Here is a 25,300-nt window from a genome sequence, read left to right as displayed (position 1 = left end):
TGCCCACCCACTAAGAGGAAGGGGAGAGTGAAGTTTTCCCCTCTCTGTCTCCCAACAAACATGAGGTCTCAGCCCTGATCTGTGAGTGCATTTGTCACAACTGCCCCTCTTTTTTCCTCTCTTCTCCCTCTTCTTCTCCTTCTTCTTCTTCTTCTTTTTTGTTAGTCCTCACCGAGGATATTTTTTCCATTGATTTTTAGAGAAAGTAGAACGGAAGAGGAGAAACAGAGAGAAACAGAGAGAGAGAGAAACATCGATGTGAGAGAGACACATTGATTGGTTGCTTCCTACGACTGGGCCAGGGGTCGAGCCTGCAATTGAGGTACGTGTCCCTGACAGAAATCAAACCCGAGACCCTTCAGTCCGAGGACTGAGACTCTGTCCACTGAGCCAAACCGGCTAGAGCTCTGTCCCTCTTCTCATCAAGCATGTATGAGGGCCATCTTTAGATCTACTTTACAGAGGAGGAGACAGACACAGGTGGGCAGCTCAAGGTCTCAAGGCTGATGGTGAGGCCAGGGTGGACACCCAGTGTCTGAGGCTTCACCTCAATGTTCAGGGCCTTTGCAAAAAGGAGCAAACATGGGGTGCCTTCTGGCCCCTAGCTTTGCCCCAGAAATTCCACACTCAAAACTCCACTTCTTTAGGATTCCAAGAGCATCACCCGCTGAGCCATAAACGGCTGGGAGGGGCCACGATGGAAGGGGAGAGGCTTGGAAGGAGACACTGAAGAGGGAAGTGAGTGAATGCCAGGTACCAGACAAGCCCTGCAGGGCGGGCCGTGACCATGCCTCTCACCCCTGGCTCCAGCTCCCTCCTTTAGCCTCACGGTCTCCCGGCATACTTCTCCCGGGCTGCCCCTCACCTCCCTCCCCTGGCTTGTATTGGGTAAGCAGAGCCCCAGCTCACCTGGGAAGGTGCAGAGTGAGGAGGGCGTCCAGGTACAAGCTGGGGCTGGGAGGGCCGGCAAGGGCAACCTGGGGGCAGGAGCCAAAGACCTGGGAACCGAACCGAGGGTGGAGGCAGGTGTCTAAGAGGCTCCACGACACCCCCACCCCACAGACACCCCCGTCCCCGCTATAGGAAGCCTTATCTTCTGGGCTCTTCACCTCCCTGAACACTTCCCAGCTCTGGGGGCTGCAGTGGAAAGACCATGGCATCCAGCATCAGATGCCACCTGGTAGCTAGCTAGTGCATGTCAGTTCCCTGGCCCGGCCTCAGTTTCCTCCTCCTCAGAACAGAGGTGGGGTGGGAATAAGCCCAGCTTGACCATCTGCTGTCGGGTGGATCCTGGGACTGTGCTTGGTAAACTGTGAAGGAAGGTGCACACCCCTGGGCAGGTTTTCAGCTCCACTCCGTTCTCACCACCACGCAGGGTGCCTCCTCCCCTCCCTCCACCTCCTCTCCACCACTGCCGCCTCCCCGCCCCCCCTCGCCCTTCACCCTGGGCCCTGGCACAGCACTCCATGCCTATTTAAGGCAAATCTCCTGATCTCCTTTTAAATAACATTCTCTCCTTGTTATGCAGAAGACAAGCAGGGCTTCGGGAAAGAGGAGGAGAGCCCCAAATATCCCATCGGAGGCTGGAGGGGGGAGGGGGGTATGGGGGCAAGAGGCATGGCTCCCTCCTCCCACCGTGAGCTTGGGAAAGTCCTTGCCCCCACCCCCGCCTCCACTTTGGTCCCCTCACTTCTTAGGCCCTGGATTGGCTAGAACCTCTTAGAGGGGCTGAGGCAGCCCTCACTACCTGGGGGTGGGAGGATGGGGAATGATGCTAGCCCCCAGGCCCTGCAGGGGGGGGTGGGGGCGGGATGCTTGGGTGAAGAAGTGGTGCAACCACGGTGGCTAGGGAGGGCAGAGGGAGGATCTGGGGTAAGACTGAAATCTGATCTCACAGCCTGTCCAGTGTGAAGAATGAAACACAACTGCTCTTTAGAATCTGAGGCTCAGAGAAGCCAAGAGACCTGCCCAAGGCCACACCGCCAGTGAGCGGAAGGGTCTGTATGCGACACCCGACAGCGACTCTTCTCAGGCACCAGGCCTCACTCAAAGCCCCTGCACACTCTTCTTCTGCCTGTTTCTCCTCTCAGACAGAGTCCCGACTCCTGCCTTCTGCTCCCCCTCCTCTTTTCCGCAGGCCCACCACACTTCTCCCCTCCTCCTGGGTTCCTGCCTGCACCCCTCCCCCGCCCCCCACCTTCCCACTGCAGGACCCAGCAGAGCCCTTCCCAGCAGCTCAGTTCTTTCTCTTTGAGGCCCAAGGCCCTACTCTCCTGATGCCTGCTCTCCCCTCTTCCCAGTCTTTCTCCAGGTGGCCCTCCCCAGCCTCCCATCTCAGCCCCACTAATCCCCCTGTGGTCCTCACATGACTGAGCTGCCCTCTCCAGGGTTCAAAGGGAGAGGGTCAGGGATCCTTTGCAGATCATGTTGCCTCCTCGGGACCAGGCACTCCTTCCTCAGGCACGTGAGCCACAGCAGGCTGCGCCCCGCCCCCCCTCCCCATCTCCCATCAGTGTCAGGCTGCAGCTGGACTCGGGGGTCGGGGGACAGAGTGAGGGAGAAGGCCTGGCCTCTTCTTCCTCCGAGCACTGAGCGCAGAAAGGGCCAGATCGGTCAGCTGGTCCAGTGGCCTCATTTCACAGATGAGCAAACTGTGGCCCAGGGAAGGGGAAGGGAGGCCAGGGGTCCCACTATGAGACAGAAGCCAAGCTGGTGTGGCCCTGATCCCTGGGGATCTATTATAGGAGGAGATTCAGCTCCTTGTTTAATGGGGGTGTCCCTGAGCTTCCCAGGGTCTTTCTAGCTTGGTTCTACCATTAACCCATTGTGTGCCCTTGGGCAAGCCCCTTTTCCTGTTTGGGCCTGTTTCCTTGTGGAAAACAGATGGGTTGGACAGATGATAGATGAGGTGCCATCCCATCAGCCCAGCCCTACTCCCCCAGGCCTCTTTTCTAGGCTCCTGCTCTGGCCCCGGCCACCTCATAGTCACCAAGATTGCCCCGACAGCCTCTGCCGGCCCCTCCGTTCTCTTCCCCTCTGATTAACGCCCACACACATCGCTCAGCTGACCTCGGGAGGCTTGGGAACCTCCCATGGTGCCCAGGGGCCTCCCTCAGAATAAGCCACCTCATCCCCTGGCATTCGGCACATCCCGCCTGCAGTCAGACCCTGGACTCAGTTCCTCATGTGCCGAAACACTAACAACCCCTCAACTTGGGGGACTGTGGTGCGGACACGCTACCTGCACTCCTGGCTCTCTGTGCTGGAAAGGCTGCCCGTCCCACTATCACTCTCCTTCATTCAAATCGGTGAGGTCCCCTAAGGCTGGCCAAGTCCCACTACCTCCTCGAGAGGCCACCGTCGGGGGGGGGGGGGGGGGGGGGGGGCATCAGAGGTGACCCCGCCCACTTGGAGCTCCCATAGGCTGGACTCCACTCGCCTGCCTGCACCTGCAGCTCCCACCACCCGGTGGGCAGTATAGAAGGGGGGCTCCTAGAGAACCAGCTGGCAAGGCACTGGCTGAGGGAAAGGCTGGGCCTGTGGGCTGCAGCTCACTCCCCTACCTTCCCCCGGGCTCTGTTTTTGACACAGATTATCTTTGACCTTCAGAGACATCCTCAGCACCAACTTCAAAAAAAGCTCATAGTTGGGCCTCAAGGCAGACTCTTAACTGGAGGCTTTAGACCCTGTGTTGCCCTGTTCAGATGATTCACGAAATCAGAGACTCAGAAAGCTTCTCGGGTTAGAGCATCATCCCACTACACCGAGGTTGCAGGTTCAATCCCCAGTCAGGGCACACACAGGAAGCAACCAATGAATGCATAAGTAAACGGAACAACAAATCGATGTTTCTCTCTCTCTCTCTCTCTCTCTCTCTCTCTCTCTCTCTCTCTCTCTCTCTCTCCTTCTCTCCCTCTCTCTCTCTCTCTCTCTCTCTCCCTTCCTCTCTTTCTCTAAAATCCATCAATAAAAATAAATAAATAAATAAATAAATAAATAAATAAATAAATAAGAAAAAGAAAGCAAGCTTCCCCCAAAGACCCAGGAAGTGGTAGCTGGTAGAAAATCCATGTTATCAGAAGAAACTGCTAAGGGAAGAGAAGCCAGGCCTAGGAGCTTAGAGACCACCCACTCTGGGGTCTGAACACTGCTTCAACCACTGGTAGGGCCTTGGGCAGGTTACCTACTGCCTCCCAGCCTCAGTTTCCTCATCAGTAAAGTGGGGACAATACTACCTATCAGATAAGAATTAGATGATGCATGCAGAGTGCTTAGCTCATGGCTTGGTACCTCATATAGGCTCAAAATATGCTAGCGATAAGCCTTGTTGATGACAGATGGACCCAGGCCCCCAGCTGAGGGTGGGGAGGACGGCTGTCGAGAAGCAGGGAGGCACCAAGGCACAGGTTGCTTAGCCAGAGGTGGGCAGCGGGTTAGAGGCTACAATAAAACACAGAGTCCCCAGCCTGTTGCTAAGCAGTCTATATACATTACCTCATTGAAACCTCAGTCTCTTCCTCAGTCAAAAATAGGGGTTTGGAACAGAAGCTTCCTAAGGCTTTTCCAATTCAGCGAGTACTTGTAAAAGGTTTTCTGTGTACGAAGTATTTGTCACTTTGTAGTCAACCTATAGTCCTGTGTGTGTTGTAATAGTTGCAACAGTCACACAACTAGATCTGGGACAGGAACCAGGAGGAAGGCTCCGTCTTCCCCCAGGACCTGGTGGCAGAGGGTTCTGAGAGGGGTGGGTGAGACCTGAAGCTCCACCCAGGGCCCAGGGAGGGGCATGGCCCTTGGAGACGACGTCATGGAAGCTTGGCTTTGGCTCCTGCCCCGCGTCCGGTTCTGCCGGGCTATGCCGAGGCCCAGAGTCCTGGGTCTGGAACTCATCAACCCCACCTGTCAGCCCTCCATGGCTGGCTCGCTGGCCTTTGGTTATCACTAAGGAGAGTGTGGCTTCAGTCCAGGGGCCCTGAATCCCTTCCCTGCTAGCAACCTTAGGGCAGGGAGATGTGCTCCCATCAGCCAAGCATCCCCAATTTGACTGAGCTGTTATATGACAGGCTCTGTGAAATACGCAAAGACCTCACTATTCATAAATATTTATTGAACACCTACAGTGTGCCTGGCCCTGAGCTGGATGCAGGGAATCAGACAGACATTCCTATTTACTCTAGTAAAATAAGCTGTAAAGGAAAGCTACGTGTGATGGGAAATAAAAGAGAGGAATTCACTTTACTAAAGGAAAACGGAGAAGGCCTTTGAGCAGAGAGAGGATGCATAGCTGGGAAAAGCATTCCAGAGAGAGGAAAGGGCCCCCGAAGGACCCTGAGATAGGGACATGCGGCGTATTTGAGAGCCACAGGACCAGTGTGAGGTGGGCACACAGTAGGCTCGCCCTCAATAAATGCCAGCTGAACAAATTAACCAACGATCATAAGGATTCCTGCTTCCAGCCACGGTGGGGCAACAGGGACTGGATTGACATTCCCACCTAGAACAACTGAAAGCCCAACAAAATATATGAAACAATGGCCCTGAAGACATTGAATGCCAGACGATGGAAAATATAGGGTGTCTCCCCAAAATGTATACACACTTTGAATCATTATAAAGGCAGTGTTTATTAAAATACATTTCATTTTTGGGGGGTGCAGATGGGAGCAGGCTGGAAGAGGTTAATGGGGGGGAAAGGAGGACCTATGTAATACTGTCAACAATAAAGATTTTTTTAAAAATGTATTTTATTGATTTTTTACAGAGAGGAAGGGAGAGAGATAGAGAATTAGAAACGTCAATCAGCTGCCTCCTGCACATCTCCTACTGGGGATGTGCCTGCAACCCAGGTACATGCCCTTGACCGGAATCGAACCTGGGACCTTTCAGTCCGCAGGCCGACGCTCTATCCACTGAGCCAAACCGGTTTCGGCAACAATAAAGATTTAAAAAAATACATTTCATTCTCAAATTGAGCTGTTACAGTACCCATACATTTTCGGGGGGACACCCTGTAGTGACTCCTCTGAGTCAGAAAACAAATGTGGTGAGCCCCACTTTACTGCCCGAAGCTTCCAGACCAAGGCAGGCAGGTGGAGTCTGGTGGTCTAGGCCCTGGAAAGGTGACGCCAGGGGCCTGGGGTCACGAGGCAGAGACTGAAAAGGCGAGAGCCGCACAGAGAGCTCTGGAGCTCCTCCGAGGGCCCCTCTTCGGTAACTCGGCGCAGTGCCTCCTGTGAGGGAACCCTGGAGGCACAGTGAGAACCATGCAAAGGAATCAGCACAATCCTGGGAGCTGACGCAGGGCTGGGAGTAGTGCTGGTTCCCACAACCAGAGTGGAAACCTCACAATTAATGGGGCATTGAGTGGAGCACGCAGAAGAATTTTTGGCTCAAAAGTAGGTCAAACTAAATGCTGTTCTGGCCCCACCTAACAAAAACAAGATCTGAAAGGGCCAAACTATTTTCAAATGACTTTTGTACCCCAGAACAAAGCTCAAGAATATTTATACAAATACAAAAATAGTGCCCAGCAAAACAAAATTCACAGTGTCTGGCAACCAATAAAAATTAGCGTGTATATAAAGAAACAGGAAAATATGGCCCATGATGGAAAGAAAAACCAATCAATTGAAACCTACCCAGAAATTTCACAGATGACAGAATTAGGAGACACGGACATTAAAACAGTTATTAAAACTCGACTGCATAGGTGCAAGAAGATAAAGGAAAGAGTGCTGTGTTAAGTAGAGATATAGAAGATATTTTTAAAAATATATTTTTATTGATTTCAGAGAGGAAGGTAGAGGGAGAGAGAGAGAGAAACATCAATGATGAGAGAATCATTGATTGGCTGTCTCATGCACGCCCCCTACTGGGGATCGAGCCCACAACCAGGCATGTGCCCTTGGCCAAAATTGAACCCGGGACCCTCAGTCCACAGGCCGACGCTCTAGCCACTGAGCCAAACCAGCTAGAGCTAGAAGATGTTTTTTACAAGATTAAATTGGAAACAAAACAAAACAAAACTTAAATTGAAATTCTAGAGATGAAAATTATAATGTCTGAGATAAAAAATACACTACATGGATTAATGGAACATTAGACATGGCAGAAAATTAGTGAACTTGAATACATAGTAATAAAAACTATCTAAAATAAAACAGAGAAAAAGCTTAAAAAAGTATAATAACGTCAGTGAGCTGAGGCAACTTCAAGTGACCTAACACCGACGTGTAATTGGCATCTCCGAAGGAGGGAGAAGGACAGAAAAGATTATTTGAAGAAAAATAAACTGAAACATTTCCAAATTTGATGAAAACTATAAATCTACAGGCGTAAGATACTTAATAAACCCCAAGCACAATAAACATAAAGAAACCACCAAGCTCTGACCCTCCCTGTCAACAGGTGGCCCCCTCTCGTTGTTCGGTGCCAGCCACGTCTGACACATAATGGTTCAGGACCGGGTAAGTAGATTCGGCCACATTGAGTGCCTGGTCACCACGGCAACTTTTAACTCTACAACGCGGGTATTGTTGTCATCAATGACCTCCTCATTGAACTTAACTTCGTGGTCTACATGTTCCAGTGTTATTCCACCCATGGCAAGGTCAATGGCCCAGCCAAGGCTGAGAACAGGTAGCTTGTCATCAATGGGAGGCCCACCCCCATCTCCCTGGAGCAAGATCCCACCAACATCGAATGGGGTGATCCTGGTGCCGAATATGTTGTGGAGTCCACGGGTGTCTGCACCACCTTGGAGAAGGCTGCGGCTCACTTGAAGGTTGGAGCCCAAAGGGTCATATCTATGCTCCTTCTGCTGATGCCCCCACGTTTGTGATGGGTGTGAAACGTGAGAAGTATGACAATTCCCCCAGGATTGCCAGCAATGCCTCCTGCACCACCAACTGCTTGGCCCACCACTGGCCAAGGGTGGAGGGTCCCTCTGGGAAGCAGGTGTGGCGGCTGAGGGGCTGTCTAGAACATCACCTCTGCTCCTACTGGTGCTGCCAAGGCTGTGGGCAAGGTCATCCCTGAGCTGAATGAGAAACTCACTGGCATGGCCTTCCATGACCCTACCTCCTAAGGCAGTGGTTCTCAACCTGCTGGCCCTTTCAATACAGTTCCTCATGTTGTGACCCAACCATAACATTATTTTCGTTGCTACTTCATAACTGTAATGTTGCTACTGTTATGAGTCGTCATGTAAATATCTGATATGCAGGATGGTCTTAGGCGACCCCTGTGAAAGGGTCGTTCGACCGCCAAAGTGGTCGCGACCCACAGGTTGAGAACCGCTGTCCTAATATATTGGTTATGGATCTGACCTACCATTTGGTAAGAAAGATTCCGAATATGATGACACTAAGAAGCTGGGGAAGGAGGCATTAGGGGGCCCCCAAATGGCATCCTGGGCTGCACTGAAGACTAGGTTGTCTCCTGTGGCTTTAACAGTCACACCCACTATCCACCTTCAATGCTGGGGCTTACGTCTCTTTTTTGGGGGGGGGCGAGGAGGCCTCACATTGCTCTCAACCACCACTCTGCCAGGCTCATTTCCTGGTATGACAATGGATCTGACTACAGAGATGGGGTAATGGACCCTATGGCCTCCAAGAAGGAAGAGTGACCTGGACTACCAGCCATACCCAGAACACAAGAGGAAAAGAGCAGCCCTTCGCTGCTGGGGAGATCTTGCCCCCAACTAAATCTCTCAATACACTGAGAATTTCTCATCTTTGACACAATTTCCATCCCAGACTTCCTGAAGAAGGGGAGGGGCTCAGTATGTACCATCAATAAAGTACACTGTACCCAGCCAAAAAAAAAAAAGAGAGAGAGAGAGAAAGTATACCACCCAGCCAGTGTGGCTCAGTGGTTGAGCATCAACCTATGAACCAGGAGGTCAGGGTTTGATTCCCCATCAGGGCACATGCCCGGGTTGCGGGCTCAATCCCCAGTAGGGGGCGTGCAGGAGGCAGCCAACCGATGATTCTCTCTCATCATTGATGTTTCTCTCTCTCTCTCCCTTTTCCTTCCTCTCTCTCTAAAAAGTCAATAAAAAGATACTTTAAAAATAAAAAAGTGAAACAACATGGGATGAAATTAGAAATCAATGACAAAGTAGATGTTCGCCCTGGCTGGTGTTGCTCAGCAGTTAGAACACGAGCCCTCGGACCAGAGCTCAGGTTTGACTCCTGGTCAAGGGCACTTACCCGAGTTGCATGTTCAATCCAGCCACAGTTGGGGTGCCGTCTCTCTCTCTCACATTGATCTCTCTCCCCCTCCTCCCTCCCTTCCACTCTCTCTTAAAATCAATGGAAAAAATATCATCTGGTGAGCATTTTTTTAAAAAAGAAATAAATATTTAAAAAAAGAAGAGGAGGAGATGTTCAAGGAAGTTTGCGATGGGAGACGTTTAAAAAAGTCAGTTTTTGAACGTCTTCCATCTCGAACAATTTGGTTCTCAACCAAGTAGTTCACGGAAAATGCCTTGGCTGTTGAACAAAACGTCGGTTCTTGCTGACATCTGTAAGATCGGCCGCGTGCCTCCCAGGCAACAAAGGAGAAAATGCGTGAGTGTGAGTCAGTTTACTGCTAATCTTCAAGTACCTAACATCTCAGGGAATTGTGCTCTGGAAATGCGTGTGCGTGTGTGTGCGTGTGTGTGTGTGTGTGTGTGTGTGTGTGTGTCGCTTTTGGGGATCTGGAACAGATTAATTCGATTTACATTATTTCTAAGGGGAGGGGGGAGGGAATGATTCCATTTTCAAACAATTCCTTTCTGGAACCGCCTTCCAAATGAATTAAGTTTGAGAACTGAGGTTCCACGGTAGTACCATCCTGCAGTTCAGGGAAACTGAGGTTCAGTTTATTGTCCCAGGTCACATACCTGGTAAGTGGTAGATCTCTCTGTCTGATGACAAATGAACTCTGAGCATCCTAAAAACCGTTTCCTCCTCTCAACCTTCTGGATTCTACCAGCAGCACCACCAAGCCCCCAGGCCTGAACCCCTGCCGTTTCTTCCAGCGTCAGTGTACCAGGACAACCAGCAACAGGGCTGGAGGTGTGGGGAGGGGGGCAGGCAGGACTGAGGGAGGGAGGACCTGACTGCTTCATGGATTTAATGTTGCTACTAACTATTTTTATTTTTTAAAATATATTTGTATTGCCAAAGCCGGTTTGGCTCAGTGGACAGAGCGTCGGCCTGCGGACTGAAAGGTCCCAGGTTCGATTCCGGTCAAGGGCATGTACCTGGGTTGCAGGCACTTCCCCAATGGGGGATGTGCAGGAGGCAGCTGATCGATGTTTCTCTCTCATCGATGTTTCTAACTCTCTATCTCTCTCCCTTCCTCTCAGTAAAAAATCAATAAAATATATTAAAAAAAATAAAATAAAATAAAATATATTTGTATTGATTTCAGAGAGGAAGGGAGAGGGAGATAGAGACATCAATGGTAAAAGAGAATCATTGATCAGCTGCCTCCCACATGCCCCCCACTGGGGATGGAGCCCACAATCTGGGCATATGCCCCTGACCAGAATCGAACCTGGGACTCTTCAGTCCGCAGGCCAACGCTCTATCCACTGAGCCAAACCAACGAGAGCACTACTAACTTTTTAATCCCAACTTTAAAAAAAATATTTTTTTTATTGATTTTAGAGAGAGAGGAAGGGAAAAGGAGAGATAGAAACACTGATCAGCTACCTTCTGCACACTCCCTACTGGGGATCAAGCCCAAGACCGGAGCCCCGACCAGAACTGCACTAGTGACCTCTGGGTGCATGGGACGGCACGCAGCCAACTCAGCCACACGAGCCAGGGCATTGCTACTTTTAATCCCAACCTATTCAGAGTTAAATTGCCAGAAGGTTAAAAGCAAGGGTTTGAGGTAAAACATACTCGGCTTCCAGTCCTGTCCTGACTTCCCTCCATTCCTGCTCTGTGATCTTGGGGCAGCTTCTAAACCTCTCTGAGCCACACGTGGAAAAGGGATTTAGCCTTTCGGGTTAGAAATCTTGTGAGGGGAGATGGATTCTTCTAGCAATAGACAAGGCTCAGGTTACCTGCCCCCACCACACTTACTCCATCCATCCCTCTGAGGCTAGTTTACTTCAAACCATTTGAAAAATATACTCAACCTGATCAGATGGTGACATCTTTTAATGCCTGCTTAAGTTTACCTGCCTGGATGTTCTTCCAGGAAGTCTAGTGAGCCGCAGTGAGACAACCCCCACCCAGCAGCTAAGTGGAGCTCTATGGCAACATCCCCTTCTTTCTAAGCCTTTCGCATGCTAATGCGCACTGTGGACCTCCCAGAGCTTTTGGGAGGGGAGGAGGGAATGGAGCCTCCCAAACTTACTCCCTGCAGCACCGCCCGCCCGGTATCTCCCCTGAGAAGGCGGGCACCGCCTGCTATTCAGTCACCTTGGCCAATCTGTTTCATAATCTCTTAGCTCCAGCCTCCCATTTCCAACCTCCGGAGACAGATTTCCTACCAAATCCAGCTTTCCTCTCCATCCAGTCCTGCTGCCCCCCGCCCGGCCCCCAGATTCACGGTCCCTCCCTAGCCCCCTCCCACCAAGCTCTGTGAGGCCCAGTGCTTGTCCTTCTCTCCACCTCCCAATGACCTTGGTCTAGCTCACACCAGGGCCCTACAGGGACCCAATTCTCCTTGTCTTTTTACCTGACACTCCAGCCAAACCAGGCCCTCACACCCTGAGTCTTCCCACACCCATGCCCTTCCCTCTGCCTAGAATGCCCCCAGCTCCCTCTCTTCAGGTTCGGGCTCCAGTGCTGAGACCTCCCACGTGCCTTCCCAGCTGGCCTGCCTGAAGGCTGCTTCATCACTGGTGCGGTCCAATGTAGTCTTTGATATCTAGTAGGTGCTCATAAATACATGTAGTTGGAAAGAATGAGTCTGATCCCCCTGCATTATACAGTGGGGGCACAGAAGTGACTGAGGGGGCCTCCGTAGGGCTCCTCTGTGAGCTAGGCTTTCTCTGCCATTCACTTTGGAAAGGAAGACCCCCAGGGGCCAAGTGAGTCACCTTTCTCTGGGAAGGCAACTGTCTAGAGCTCACGATATAGACTCTAGCAAAGATGTTGAGTGGAATCCTCTTGTCAGCTGGCCCTTTGGGGTCCCAGACTGCACTATCCATTCCGAAAGCCCATGGTTCCTACTCTGTTTCTGTCTTCCTGCTGGCATTCCGTAATTACCACCACCACCACCACTGTCTGAGGCAGAAGCGGCCTGAGGAATTATCCATCCAGGGGGCCCACAAAGGCTTCACAAGGTGCTTAACCTCCCAGGCTGTGTGCACAACTCTGTATGTCTGTGGATTTCTGGAGCCAGCATCCAGAGATGCCACCTGAGTCTCAAAGGGAGTTGAGGGGAGGGCAAGACCCAAATGAGATACAGAACAGTTATCTGTCTGGCCTCTCATTATAAAGGTGTTAATACATGTAAGGTTCATATTACTATACCTGAGTTGGCTCACAGCCTGGTTTTGTAAGTAAAAGGTTTTTTTTTTTAATAGATAACTTTAAAAACATTTGTTAAATTATATTTTTAATCAGAGAGGAAGGAGATAGAAACATCAATGATGAGAGAATCATTGATTGGCTGCCTCCTGCACGCCCCTACTGGGGATCAAGCCTGCAACTGGGCATGTGCCCTTGACTGGAATCGAACCCGGGACCTTTCAGTCCGTAGGCCGATGCTCTATCCACTGAGCCAAACAGGCTAGGGCAGTAAAGTTTTATTTGAACAACACAGCCATGCACATGTTTTTGTAAGGTCTGTGGCTGCTTTCCCACTATAGCTATAGAGTAATTGCATGCAACACAGATGTAATTGTATAACTCACAGAGTCCTCTAAGGGTTGGTTGCCATTATGATGGTGGTGATACAGATGAACAACAGTAGGCCTCAAGCTACATAGCTAGTGATCTGGGGGTATTTATTTATTTATTTATTTTTAAAATACATTTTTATTGATTTCAGAGACAGAGAGAGAGGAGATAGAAACATCAATGATGAGAATCATTGATTGGCTGCCTCCTGCAGCCTTCTACTGGGGATCGAGCCCACAACCTGGGCATGTGTCCTGACCAGGAATTGAACCTCAACCTCCTGGTTCATGGGTCGATGCTCAACCCTGAGCTACACCGGCCAGGCTCAAGGATTCTATAACAAACCTGCTGTGTCCTCCAGGATGAGCTATTGGGGACGGAGGAGTGAGTAGGGAGAAGGTGACTTTATGGCTCTGCAGAATGACCTCACTGCCTCCACGGTCCGAAGTGATTAGACCTGTGTACCTTTGATACCTCATTTGCTCCAGTCACATTGGCCTTCCTCTCGTCTGTCAAATGCACAAATTTTCTTCCTACCTCAGGACCTTTGCATATGCTGATTTAACTGGCTTTTTCTGTCATTCAGGTCCCAGCTCAGATATCACCACTCTTTTCTGGGGCCAAATCACTCTTTATGCTTACATGGCACTTGTAAGCAAAGTATTTTGTCCACTTGCTATTGTTTTTTGTTGGTCTCCCTGAATGTAACGTGAGGTTTCTGTCTCATTCACTGCTGGAGCCCAGTGCCTAACAGTGGGTTTTCTTATGTTACTCAATAACTGTTTATTAAATGAATGAAATGATTCTTGAACAGAGTGTATCTTCTCTTCCTGGCTCTGTAAACCCACTCACCGAGCCACATTTCCCTTCTCTGAGCCTCAGTTGCCTCCTATGTAAAGTGGACCATGTGGTTTAGATGAGAAGCTCCTAGCCTTTTGGTTTGAACATTCTATGACATGAAAGCACTGCCAGGGGCCTGACATAGGTAGGTTTGGAGAGAATAGGTTATATTTGACTATGAGCCTCAGTCCCAGCCCAGGCCCTGGGGACAGATGGTAACATCTCTACTGAGGGATGAAGGAAGGAAGAGGTGAGGGAGTAGGAGGAAGGGAGACCCAGTATCTGGCAGGCAGGGAAGGCTCTGAGAGCCGCAGGCCCAGGGCCAGGAAGGAAGTGTCCAGAAAAGGGAGGCAGACAGGAAGTGGGGGCAACCCCACCTCAGAGGCATGCCTTTGAGCTTCAGAGTTGTTTGAAATTTGTATTACAAGTATGCATTAATTTTGTGTGTGTGTGTGTGTTTTATTAAATTTATTGGGGTGACATTGGTCGGCATGACCATGTAGGCGTCAGGTGTGGGTTTCTATGTTACAAGATCTGTATATTTGAGTGTGTTTTTAAAAATTGATTTTAGCCCTAACCGGTTTGGCTCAGTGGATAGAGCGTCAGCCTGCGGACTCTAAGGGTCCCAGGTTCGATTCTGGTCAAGGGCATGTACCTTGGTTGCGGGCACATCCCCAGTAGGGAGTGTGCAGGAGGCAGCTGATCGATGTTTCTAACTCTCTATCCCTCTCCCTTTCTCTCTGTAAAAAAATCAATAAAATATATTTTTTTAAAAAATTGATTTTAGAGAGAGAGAGAAACATCAATTTGCTGTTCTACTCACTCAAGCATTCACTGGTTGATTCTTGTATGTGCCCTGACCAGAGATCACACCCGATACTTTGGCATGTCAAGATGACACTCTGCCCTAGCCGGTTTGGCTCAGTGGATAGAGCATTAGCCCTTGGACTGAAGGGTCCCAGGTTTGATTCTGGTCAAGGGCACATATCTCAGTTACAGGCTTGATACCCAGTCCAGGTCGGGGTGTGGGCAGGAGGCAGCCAATTGATGTGTCGCTCTCACATCAATGTTTCTCTCTCTGTCTCTCCCCTTCCTTCTCCACTCTCTTTTTGTTTTGTTTTTTTCCTTTTCCACTCTCTTTAAAAATCAATGGAAAAATATCCTGGGTGAGGATTAACAACAACAACAAAAGATGACACTGAAAAAATTAAAATGCACATGCCCTTTGACCCAGCAATTCCACTTCTAGGAATCTCCCCACAGGTAGAGAAGTTTGTGTGAAATGGCCCATGTCAAGGCTATGTACAGCAGGCTTGTTTGAAACAGCAAGACTGGAAACAATCTAAATGTCCACCAAAAAGGGACACGCTAAAAAAAAAAGAAAAGAGGAGGCAAGCTAGATAAACCAGGGCAAATCCACAAAATGGAGTATTATAGAGATGTTAAAAATAACATAGCCAGTCTGTTAAGTGCTGATGTGGAATAATCTCCAAGGTCTCTCTTAAGTAAAAGAAGGCACAGAGCAACGTATACAGGGTGTCTACCATTTATATGAAAAGCTATACACACACGTTTATAAATACTCAGAATACTCCTGGAACTTGTACTAGTTGCCAGGGGATAGGGTTGAGGGGAGCCTTAATGTTCAATCTATATATATAAAAGCATAATATGCAAATCAACCAGATGGCGGAATGACTGCTTGCTATGACACACACTGACCACCAGGGGGCAGACACTCAACGCAGGAGCTACCACCAGCCCGCAGGCCCCGATTGCCCAATCAGGGCCTGCCGGCCAACCTCTTGGTCCCTCCCCCTGGCCGGCAGGCTCTGATTGCCCAATGAGGAAGGGGAACAGGGAGTGGCGGTGGGTATGGGTGGTGCCAGGCCAAGATGGGTGCGAGTGAGCAGGCCCCTGATTGCCCCGCTGGTCGCCCCACACACAGGGCGACCAGCGTTGGCGGCAGGGGGCGGGGCTGGCTGCTGGCAGCTGGGAAAGATTGGCCCTGATCACAGGCCAGGCCTCGGGACCCTACCCGTGCACAAATTTCATGCGCAGGACCTCCAGTATTTTTATAAAACTGAGTTAAAACTCATATAACATGAATCATTTTAACCATTTTATTTTTTAAAATACATTTTATTGACTTCAGAGAGGAAGGGAGAGGGAGAGATAGAAACATCAATAATGAGAGAATCATTGATCGGCTGCCTCCTGCACGCCCCACACTGGGGATTGAGCTCGCAACCTGGGCATGTGCTCTGACAGGAAATCGAACCATGACCTCCTCGTTCATAGGTCAATGCTCAACCACTGAGCTGCACCGGCCAGGCCATTTTAACCACTGTAAAATGTACAATTCAGTACATTCAGTGTTGTCTAACCATCACCTCAATGTAGCTCCAGTATTTTCATCACACACACACACACAAACAAACAAAAACCCAAGCACCACTGCCTCTATTAGCAGTTACTCTCTATTTCTCATCTCCTAGCCCCTGGCAACCACAAATCTACTTTCTGTCTCTACAGAATTGCTGATGATTCTACATATTTCATATAAATAGAAATCATATAGTATGTGACCTTTTATGTCTGGCTTTTTTCACTTAGTATGTTTTTGAGGTTCATCCACGTTGATCCTTTTCACGGATTTTTATATTCCACCAGAGGCCCGGTGTACAACATTCGTGCACGGGGGTGTAGGGGGGAGAGAGTCCCTCAGTGCAGCCCAGCCTGCACCCTCTCACAGTCCGGGACCTCTCGGGGAATGTCTGACTGCTGGCTTAGGCCCACTCCCCCTAAGCTGGCAGGCAGACACCCCCCAAGGGGTCCTTAGCACTGCCACGGAGGTGGGAGAGGCTCCCACCACTGCCACTGTGCTTGCCAGCTGTAAGCCCGGCTTCTGGCTGAGTGGCATTCCCCCTGTGGGAGCGCACTGACCACCAAGGGGCAGCTCCTGCGTTGAGCATCTGCCCCCTGGTGGTCAGCGCATGTCATTGCGACTGGTTGTTCTGCCAATTGGTCAATTTGCATATTAGCCTTTTATTATATAGGATTGTATATATGACTATAACACATTTTGTTTATTCATTGATGGACATTTGGGTAGTCTCCACCTTCTTGCTATTGTGAATAGCACTACTCTGAACACTCATGTACAGGGCTTTGTTTAAATATCTGTATTCAATTCTTTCGGGTACATATCTAGGAGTGGAATTGTTGGGTCATCTGGTAATTCTATGTTTAACTTTCTTAAGGACTGAAACTGATTTTAATATTCTTTTGTACCTTGTGAATCTTATACTATAAGTACCATGACAAATATTAGCTTTTCTAGAAACAAAGAAAAATATACATATAAAATGAAGGTGCACATTTATTTAAAAAAAAAATTACTGTATAAATACAAGGGATTATTGCCAGATACAAAATTAGCAAATACTTAGCTAGAGGATTCCTGGAAGAAAATTGCATTTTGGACTTACACTTCAATTTGTTTGTTTCATTGTAGTTCCAGTGGTGGAATATAGGGAGACCTGAGTTCAAATCTCAGTCCTGTCAGTTATAGCTGTGCATCACTGTATAGGTTACCTAACCTCTTTGCATCACAAATATAAAATACAGAAAAATCACCTGTCCAGCCAGCTGTGAGAGCTGAATGAGTTCTGAGACATCTTATACCTAGCTCTGAGCCTGGCACACAGCTAGCAGCCTAGGTTAGCAGCTTTATGCAGGCAGGGTTTGGAAGCTACTCGCTTCTATCCTGAGATCTGTACTCTGCAGCCTTTTTTACATCAGCTTCTCTGATTCCCCACATGCTCAAAGAATTCCTGCAGCCCTAACCAGATTGGCTCAGTAGATACAGCGTCGGCCTGCGGACTGAAAGGTCCCAGGTTCAATTCCGGTCAAGGGCATGTACCTTGTTTGCGGGCACATCCCCAGTAGAAGTTGTGCAGGAGGCAGCTGATCGATGTTTCTAACTCTCTATCCCTCTCCCTTCCTCTCTGTAAAAAAATCAATAAAATATATTAAAAAAAAAAAAAAAAAGAATTCCTGCAGGCCTGGCCCTGCTGAGCAGAGTCCCCCTCCCACAGTGTTTCACCACCCCTAGTGCCCGTCCAGAAGAGTGGCCAACCAGAGTGTGAGGGGACAAGAACCAGAGACAGGTGCTGGCAATGGGGCCCACTGTCTGCCAAGGACTACCCTATGATAGGGAGCATGGGTTTGCTCTATGGAGCTATAGAGCTCAGGGCCACATATATGGAGGAGTTGCCTAAAGGAACAGGGAGACAGATTTGGGTTTAACCAGAGGCACACCTTAAATTTTTCATTGACAGGACATAATGCCAAGCACTGTTGTGTAATTCTACACAAACTGTCCCCATTTCACAGATGAAGTAACTGAGGCTTGGAGTCCTTAGTCACTTTGCACAAAGTCACAAAAACAAATATAAAGTGCACCAAGGTTGGAACCCAGGCCTGTCTCAGTCTAGAACTTGGAAGCTCAGCTTCTGTGCTAAGAGATCAATGGCCAAGTACCTGACATATGTTAATTATCACTAATCATTACCTGATAACAATATTACTGTAAGTAGAGCTGGAGGTGTAGCAGGAGGATGAGCCGTTTGGGGTGGGTGAAGTTGCTTTCCCCCAAGTTCAGGCCAAGGCTGGATTAGTCTTTGGTGGAGATTCGCGTGTTTGCTGCAGGCAGTTGGATTCAGGTCCCGGGGTTCTAGTTGCTAGGGTACCAGGAGATCCCTAAGGTCTGCCCCCAGAAATTTGGATGCAGTTGTTTTTGCTGGGCCACAGGAGTCTGTCTTCTTCAAAAGGCAATTCTGGTCTGCAGCCAAGTGTGAGGCCCATTGACTTGTGTGACCACTAGGCCCCCTTCTAACCAGATTCTATGGTCTGCAATGCCCACCTCAGGGGAAGCATACTGCCTCCTTAAATCCCTGACGTCTAAGAGAGAATGAGTGCAGCTGATCCCTTTCCCTTATGAATCAGAGGCTTTTTGGAAAGCAAAAAAGACTGTACAAGGAGCCTCACTGGCAACTTCAGTGGGGAAGGTAGACCCAGCTCATCCTCCCTCCTGGCCCCTCCCCACCCCACTCTATGCAGAGCCAGTCCCCAGAAGAGTGTCATTTGCCCCACTGGACCCTGGGTCAAGTACAACTATTCCTACTTTCAGTCCATAGGTCTTTCTCGGAAACTGTCTAGTGGGGCCAGCTTCCTGGCATGCCAGGCAATTCTGCAATTTGTCTGGCGTGGGGGGCCCTCTCTCAGGCTCTGAGAGACCTGCAACTCAGGCAGGGACGCAGGCCAGGGTGGCATTCTCAGCGACCTTTGGTTCCCTGGGAAGGACTCGAAAACAGTAAAAGTTTAGCAAGTGCCATTTAATCGTTGCCAGAACCTTATTTTTTTTTAAACACACACTTTCTAAAGGATAAAAGATCATTTGAGGGCTCCATATGAAAATATCTGTGATTAGTTTGGTTTTTTTTTCTTAGAAAGAAAACTTCCAAGCTATCTGCCTTTGAAATTAAATAGAAAGTATAAGATGAATTCAGTGCCTGGCTGTGTGACCTTAGATGTTGATTTCAGCCGCTGAAACTCAGTTTCCCCATTTGCAAAGACCACTGGCCCAGTGGTTGGATAGGAACTGGCAGTGGGGATAGGAACTGGCTCTGGCTGCAGAGAGGGAGGTGTCAGTTGGGAACCCAGAATCTAGGCTAGGAACCTTTGACCTGCCCAGACACCCCTTTTGGGTTTCTGATTGTTGTTTTTTAATCTTTTGCTTACTTTTCAGGTTCCTGGCATCCTACTCTCTGTCCCACTTTGGGAGAAGGAAGAAAAAGCAGTTATTGACATGTTAGTATAAAAATACCCCTCTCAGGGATTTTTTCCATGGCAACTCAAGCCTTTCATTCATTCAATATTCATTCCTTAAACCCCCTCCACCAGGACCTGAGCTGGGCACTGAGAATTCAAAGATCAGAAAAAGATACCACCCCTGTCCTCAGGGTCCTCCCCTCATTTTCAGCCACATGGAAACAGAAAAAATAACATTATGTGCAGGGAGGGCAGAGACACTGCCTCTTGGGAAGACTGGGTTCGAAGTGAAGTTCTTGGTTCTATTCCTTTGCTGATTTTATAATCACTCCTCTTGTTGCCCTAGAGCCGTGGTCGGCAAACTGCGGCTCGCGAGCCACATGCAGCTCTTTGGCCCCTTGAATGTGGCTCTTGGTAAGCCTTAGGAGTACCCTAATTAAGTTAATAACAATGTACCTACCTATATAGTTTAAGTTTAAAAAAATTTGGCTCTCAAAAGAAATTTCAATCGTTGCACTGTTGATATTTGGCTCTGTTGACTAATGAGTTTGCCGACCACTGCCCTAGAGCTTTGAGGCCCTCATAGAACTTCCAGAGCTGGGATCTCATTTAACACTCAAGAGAGCCTGGATAATACTCAGGAGAGCCTGAAAGGCACCTCCCGTTTTACTATGAGAAAACAAAGCCACAGGGAGATTAAACGACCTGCCCGTGGTCACGTAAACTCAAACCCGGGCCTTCTGACACAGTTTTTTTTGTTTTTTTTGTTTTTTTTAGAAATACTGTTTGCTTTGGATTTGAACTTGGGATCTAGGTAACTGTGTGGCCCAGAGGAAAGGAGGCAAGGGGAGAAGGAGAGAGCTCAGGAACTTTGGGTTGAAAAGACCCAGTTTTCGGTCTTGACCAGGGCCACCTTTAAACTAGCAGTAGGATCAAGGGTAATAATCACAATCAACAAGAGCTTACCAGGAGCTCTTACTTAACTTGTATAACACATCCTTGAAGTTGTGCACTGTATTCCCATTTTACAGATGAACTCGATACTCAGCTGGTAGGTTGCCCAAGGTCACAGAATCAGAATCCTGTCCCAGGGCTATTTCACATTTCCCCCATCATCCATGTCATCCACTAGTAGCTAGGCAAGTTCCCAAATATTCCTGGGTCTCAGTTTTCTAATCTTTAATTAGGAATAGCAGGAACAATGGGAAGATTAAGTCAGACTGCACATTAACTGCCTGGGGCAGGAAGGCGTAGGTACTTTATAAATGTCAGCATCCAGCCCCCTTCCCTTCCTGAGACCTCTTACACCAAGGGGAGCTTAAACCTGTAAATGCCAAGAAAATACACCTTAGCTACAGCCCAGCCTTTGGGCTTCAAGGTCACCCTCTCTTCCTGCCTTCTCATTGCCCAGGCTTTCCTGATGGTGGGGAAGCTGAGGTTAGAAAGTAGCAAGGCATACATACCCTCAGGATGCTGGGTGGGTCCTAGGGCAGCATTTCTCAGGAGTGAGGCCATCTGAATCTTTTCCATCCCCTAAGAATAAGACACCAAAGGATAATTATGTACAATAAATCAAAGAGAAAGGGCCATATACCCCAGATAACCCAGAGGCCCCAGGAATGGTCCAGTATCATTTCAGCAAAGGGTTATTGAACATCTACCACTGCAAATGCCCATCACTCATCAAGTTCTCTGCTGAAATGGAAAGGTGAGGCTGTATTCACTTAGCAAGTTTTGTGGATACTTCTCAGAGTCAGAGATTTTCACATCTGGTAGGTGAGACTGCAAGACGAGGTCTTCCCAGGCTCAAGAGGACACAGAGAAGGCCCTATGAGAGCATTTGGGAAGGGGTGTGGGTGGGGAAAGATCAGGAAGCTGGGGAAGGGAGGGGGGAACAGAAATGTGAGAAGCTCAGAGGTAATGGGAAGCCTGGCACCATGGGAGGAGGGGGCACTGAAGAGGTTGCTAGAGGCTGGGTTACCAGGTCAGAGTTGGAAGAGACTGAGTTAAAAGTTCTCACCCGCCAGGCAGTTGCCGGAGTTGTATACCCTGAACCAGGGGTGGGCAAACTTTTTGACTCGAGGGCCACAATGGGTTCTTAAACTGGACCGGAGGGCCGGAACAAAAGCATGGATGGAGTGTTTGTGTGAACTAATATAAATTCAAAGTAAACATCATTACATAAAAGGGTACGGTCTTTTTTTTTTTTTTTTTAGTTTTATTCATTTCAAACAGGCCAGATCTGGCGGGGCCGTAGTTTGCCCACGGCTGCCCTGAACTCTTCTCTCTAGCCCCATTTGCGTCAACTGGATACTCACACCCGGGTGGGTGGGACCTTTGCGTTGACATAATCTCCCAATCCCTCTGGAGTCAGAGATTCTTCCATTTCAGGGGCTGTGGGGGATACGAGGAGGACTGACAGGTGCTGCCTCCAATATGCTTAAAGGCTGGCCACACATCCAGGAAGCTTTCTGAAGCAATAAGAATCCTCGTGTAAGGTGCTTCTCATGAAGGCAAAAGAGAATAAAACTGGAAAGAATGTAAATGTCTAATAACAAAAGATGTCAAATTGTGGCACATCGCCCTAGCCAGTCTGGCTCAGTGAAAGGGTTCCGGGTTCGATTCCAGTCAAGGACATATGCCTGGGTTGCGGGCTCAGTCGCCAGTAAAGGGCATGCAGGAGGTAGCCGATCAATGATTCTCTCTCATCACTGATGTTTCTCTCTCCCTTCCTCTGTGAAATCAATAAAAAAAGTATATTAAAAAAATTATGGCACATCTCATGGGGGTTAACAATAATAAAAAATTATGACTGAATAATTTTAAGAAATGCTCATGACAAATTTAAGAAAAAGGGGGTTCTGAAACTATAGATCGCAAATTTTTGCAGACAAAAAGTTTAGAAGGAAATATTAATAAATTGCTCTCTAGATGGCAGATTGTTTCCTAAACTATTTTATAGCTTACAACTCTTCAACGATGTGCATATATTGCTCTTATCATCAGAAAAGTAATAAATATTTAAAAATAATCATCAGCTTCATGTCACGGAAAAATACAGCAGTGGGGGTCAATTGTGGACGCTGTGTCCTTTGTCTCTTCGTTGGGCCTCAGCTTCCTTCTCTATAAAATGGGAACCTGAAGGGCAAGATGAGACGCCCTTCCTCTTTGAAAAATTCCAAACTAACTGAAGATACCGGAGTTTAGAAAACTGGCCAGGCTTCTCCTCCTGGCAGAAAAGGGAGCCGAACTGAAGCAGGAATTTGAGGGAAGTAAGGATTTGGATTGAGAAGGCCGGAAAAGCAGAGAGGAAAGAAAAAGGGAGGAGGAGGAAGAGGAGGAATAATCTCGATGGGACAAAGCTGGTGGTTCGCCAACTGGGAAGGTCTAGGGCAGGGGTGGGGGAGATGATGCTGGGTGGACTGCGGCTTATGAAGGATGGTCTGGATGTCTCCGGACTCACAAGGTTGGCTCCACCTGGAGGTGCCAGAGGCTGGAAGTACCTAAAAACGTTTGGGTAAAGTGAAGCACTTCGCACGGAATGGCAGTGCCGGCTCCCTAAAGGAGGCGGTTCCCCTCATACTGGAGCCTGAACCTAACGTTCACAATGAGGGCGGTGGGGAACCAGGGTGCTTCTGGCCTATCCACCAGCACATAGTAGGTGCTCAACCGTGATTTACTGGGAGAATGTGTCTTTGGGAAAGACACTGCCTATTTCTAGACCTCAATTACCCAACTGTGAAGTGGCAGGCTAGGAAGGAGATGAAGATTTGTTGTGGAGACTAAGTCAGGCACGTCTGTCGTAGCCGCCCCACTAGATACTCCCGGGTGGCCGCGCGAGCCTTACCTAGCAGGTCGGCATACTGAGGCTCTGAAGGGTTGAGTCACCGGTCTAGGGTCGGGGATCCTCACTGGTCTGTGAGTGCCCCCCAACCTCACTCCACCGACGCCGCGCGCCGCGTCCAACATTAAAACGCAGGTGCGGCGACCAGGTTGGCCCGGGAAAGTGAGCAAAAACTAGGAGCAGGGAGGCAAATCACGCCCGGCCACGCCGGATCCGGGCCAGGTCCCGCCGGTCTCTTCCGTCCCAACGGAGCCTCTGGCCGGGGTTCCCGGGGTCGCAGCTCGAGTTCAGAGCCAGGGGCGCCAGGGAGGGCCAGTCCTGGGGCAGCTCCACCGGCCTCGTGGCTGCTGCGCTTGAAGAGCACAGCGAGGTGGGGGGGAGGGTTGTACAGGGTGGCGGCAGGGGCCGGCCTCAGGCCCAGCGGGTTTTCAAAAGTCAGAGGAAAAGCCCTCCGAGGGCCGCGCCCTGGAGACGCGAGGAGGGGAGTCGCTGCCGCCGCGCCCCGGCCGCAGGCGGCTCTCCCTTCCCTGTGCCCCGGGCTCTGAATGGGAGGGGCAAGGTGTGTTCGTGTGGGGGGCTTGAGGCCGTGGTTAGAGAGCACCCAAAGCTGGAGGGTGGGAAGGGGAGGGCGCACGGAGCCTTCTCAGTCACGGGAGGTACCCCCTGCTGGAGCTTGTGACCATTTGGATCCCCAAGACTCGTCTCTCCGCCCAGAGTCCCAGCGGCGGCCGGGGTTGGGAAGGGAGCTGAGGTCTACGTCCCACCCTCGGGGCTGGAAGCCTGCGGCCAGAGAGGGGAAGCGATTTCCTCAAGGTCACGCAGCAAAACTGCGCCCAGCCGAGGCCAAAGCCCAGGTGTCCGCGCCCACCCCACGGCCCCGCGCTCCTCCCCAGAATCTGCCCCCCAAAGCAACCCCGAGCTCCTGGGAGAGCGGAGCGCGCGGGCCAGGTCTGGGCGCTGAATTTTGGGGTGCAATGGGTGCCCCGGGCCCTATGATCCCGGATCAGGGCACAAGCGGAGCCCACTTCCTGAAGCCGACGACTCAGGAGTCCAGCTGTGGGAGCCCCCCACGTGGGGTCGCCGGGGCGGAGATGCCGAGGGACGCAGGGGCGCCCGGCACCCAGCTCCACGGCCCGCGGGCTGGGAGAGCGCGGCCCCTTTAAGAAAGTTCGCCGGGCAAGTTCATCAAAGTTTAAAAACTTGTGGAGAAAGGAAAAGGGGAAAGATGGGAGCGGGAGAGACCACGAGAGCGAGGGGGAAAGCCCCGCCGGGGGCCAGCGCGCCGCGGCCCGGCCGGGGCGAGTCCTCAGTGGGCGGCGGCGATTGGCTGCGCGTTCCCCCGGAGACCGCGCGGAGGGCGGGGGGCTGGCCCGGCCCCAGCTGAGGCCGGTTCCGGCCCCCGCCCCCCGCCGCCGCCCGGCGCCCGCCCCCTCCCCCGGCGCCCGCCCCCCGCCGCCGCCGCCGCCGCGGGCGCACTCGGCGGTCGCAGTGAAAAGGCGGAGGCGGCGGCCACTACGGCTCGGCTCCGGTTCGCAGTGCCTCCCCCGCCGCACCCCCTCCCCGCCTCCCGCACCCGCCAAACTTGATGTGACCCCGGCCCGACGCGGCGGCCGCCCCTCTCACCGCCCCGCGCGCCCCCCACCGCCACCCCGCCCCGCACCCCCGGAGCGCACCGCTCACCGCGCCCCCTCCCACCTCCTCGCCGGGGCCGGCGCCGCTCTCGCCCTCCGCGTTCCCTTCCTCTCGTCACCCCTCCCACCCCCCCGCACCATGAGCAACCTGAAGCCGGACGACGAGCACAGCACCGGCACCGGCACCGGCACGGGCTCGGGCTCCGGCGGCACCCTGGAGGAGGAGGTGGGTCTGCGCCCCGGGACTGGTCGGGTGAAGTGCGCGCGGAGGTGGGCGGGAGAGAGGGCGCGCC

At 50.6% G+C, this 25,300-nt stretch overlaps 1 protein-coding gene and 1 long non-coding RNA gene across 2 annotated transcripts in view; one reads left to right on the top strand and one right to left on the bottom strand.

Moving 5' to 3' along the window:
• Positions 1-318: 318 nt before the first annotated feature.
• LOC118653774 lies at positions 319-25,300 on the bottom strand. Its single transcript, XR_004966883.1, has 3 exons — positions 25,156-25,300; positions 20,996-21,065; positions 319-998 (listed from the first exon to the last, which is right to left on the bottom strand). It is a non-coding gene; the product is annotated as an uncharacterized LOC118653774 (long non-coding RNA).
• The window catches only part of RBPMS2 (RNA binding protein, mRNA processing factor 2), a 28,313-nt gene continuing 28,098 nt past the window's right edge, over positions 25,086-25,300 (top strand). Inside the window, exon 1 of the mRNA XM_036304526.1 lies at positions 25,086-25,233. Coding sequence (XP_036160419.1) covers positions 25,147-25,233 — 87 coding nt within the window. The 5' untranslated portion in view covers positions 25,086-25,146. The remainder of the gene's footprint in view (positions 25,234-25,300) is intronic.

The sequence above is a fragment of the Myotis myotis genome, unplaced genomic scaffold (genome assembly GCF_014108235.1).
Source record: "Myotis myotis isolate mMyoMyo1 unplaced genomic scaffold, mMyoMyo1.p scaffold_m19_p_1, whole genome shotgun sequence".
NCBI classification, from domain to species: Eukaryota; Metazoa; Chordata; class Mammalia; order Chiroptera; family Vespertilionidae; genus Myotis; species Myotis myotis.
Note: the sequence above shows the minus strand (reverse complement) of the source record. Positions and strands in the feature narration are given on the sequence as shown.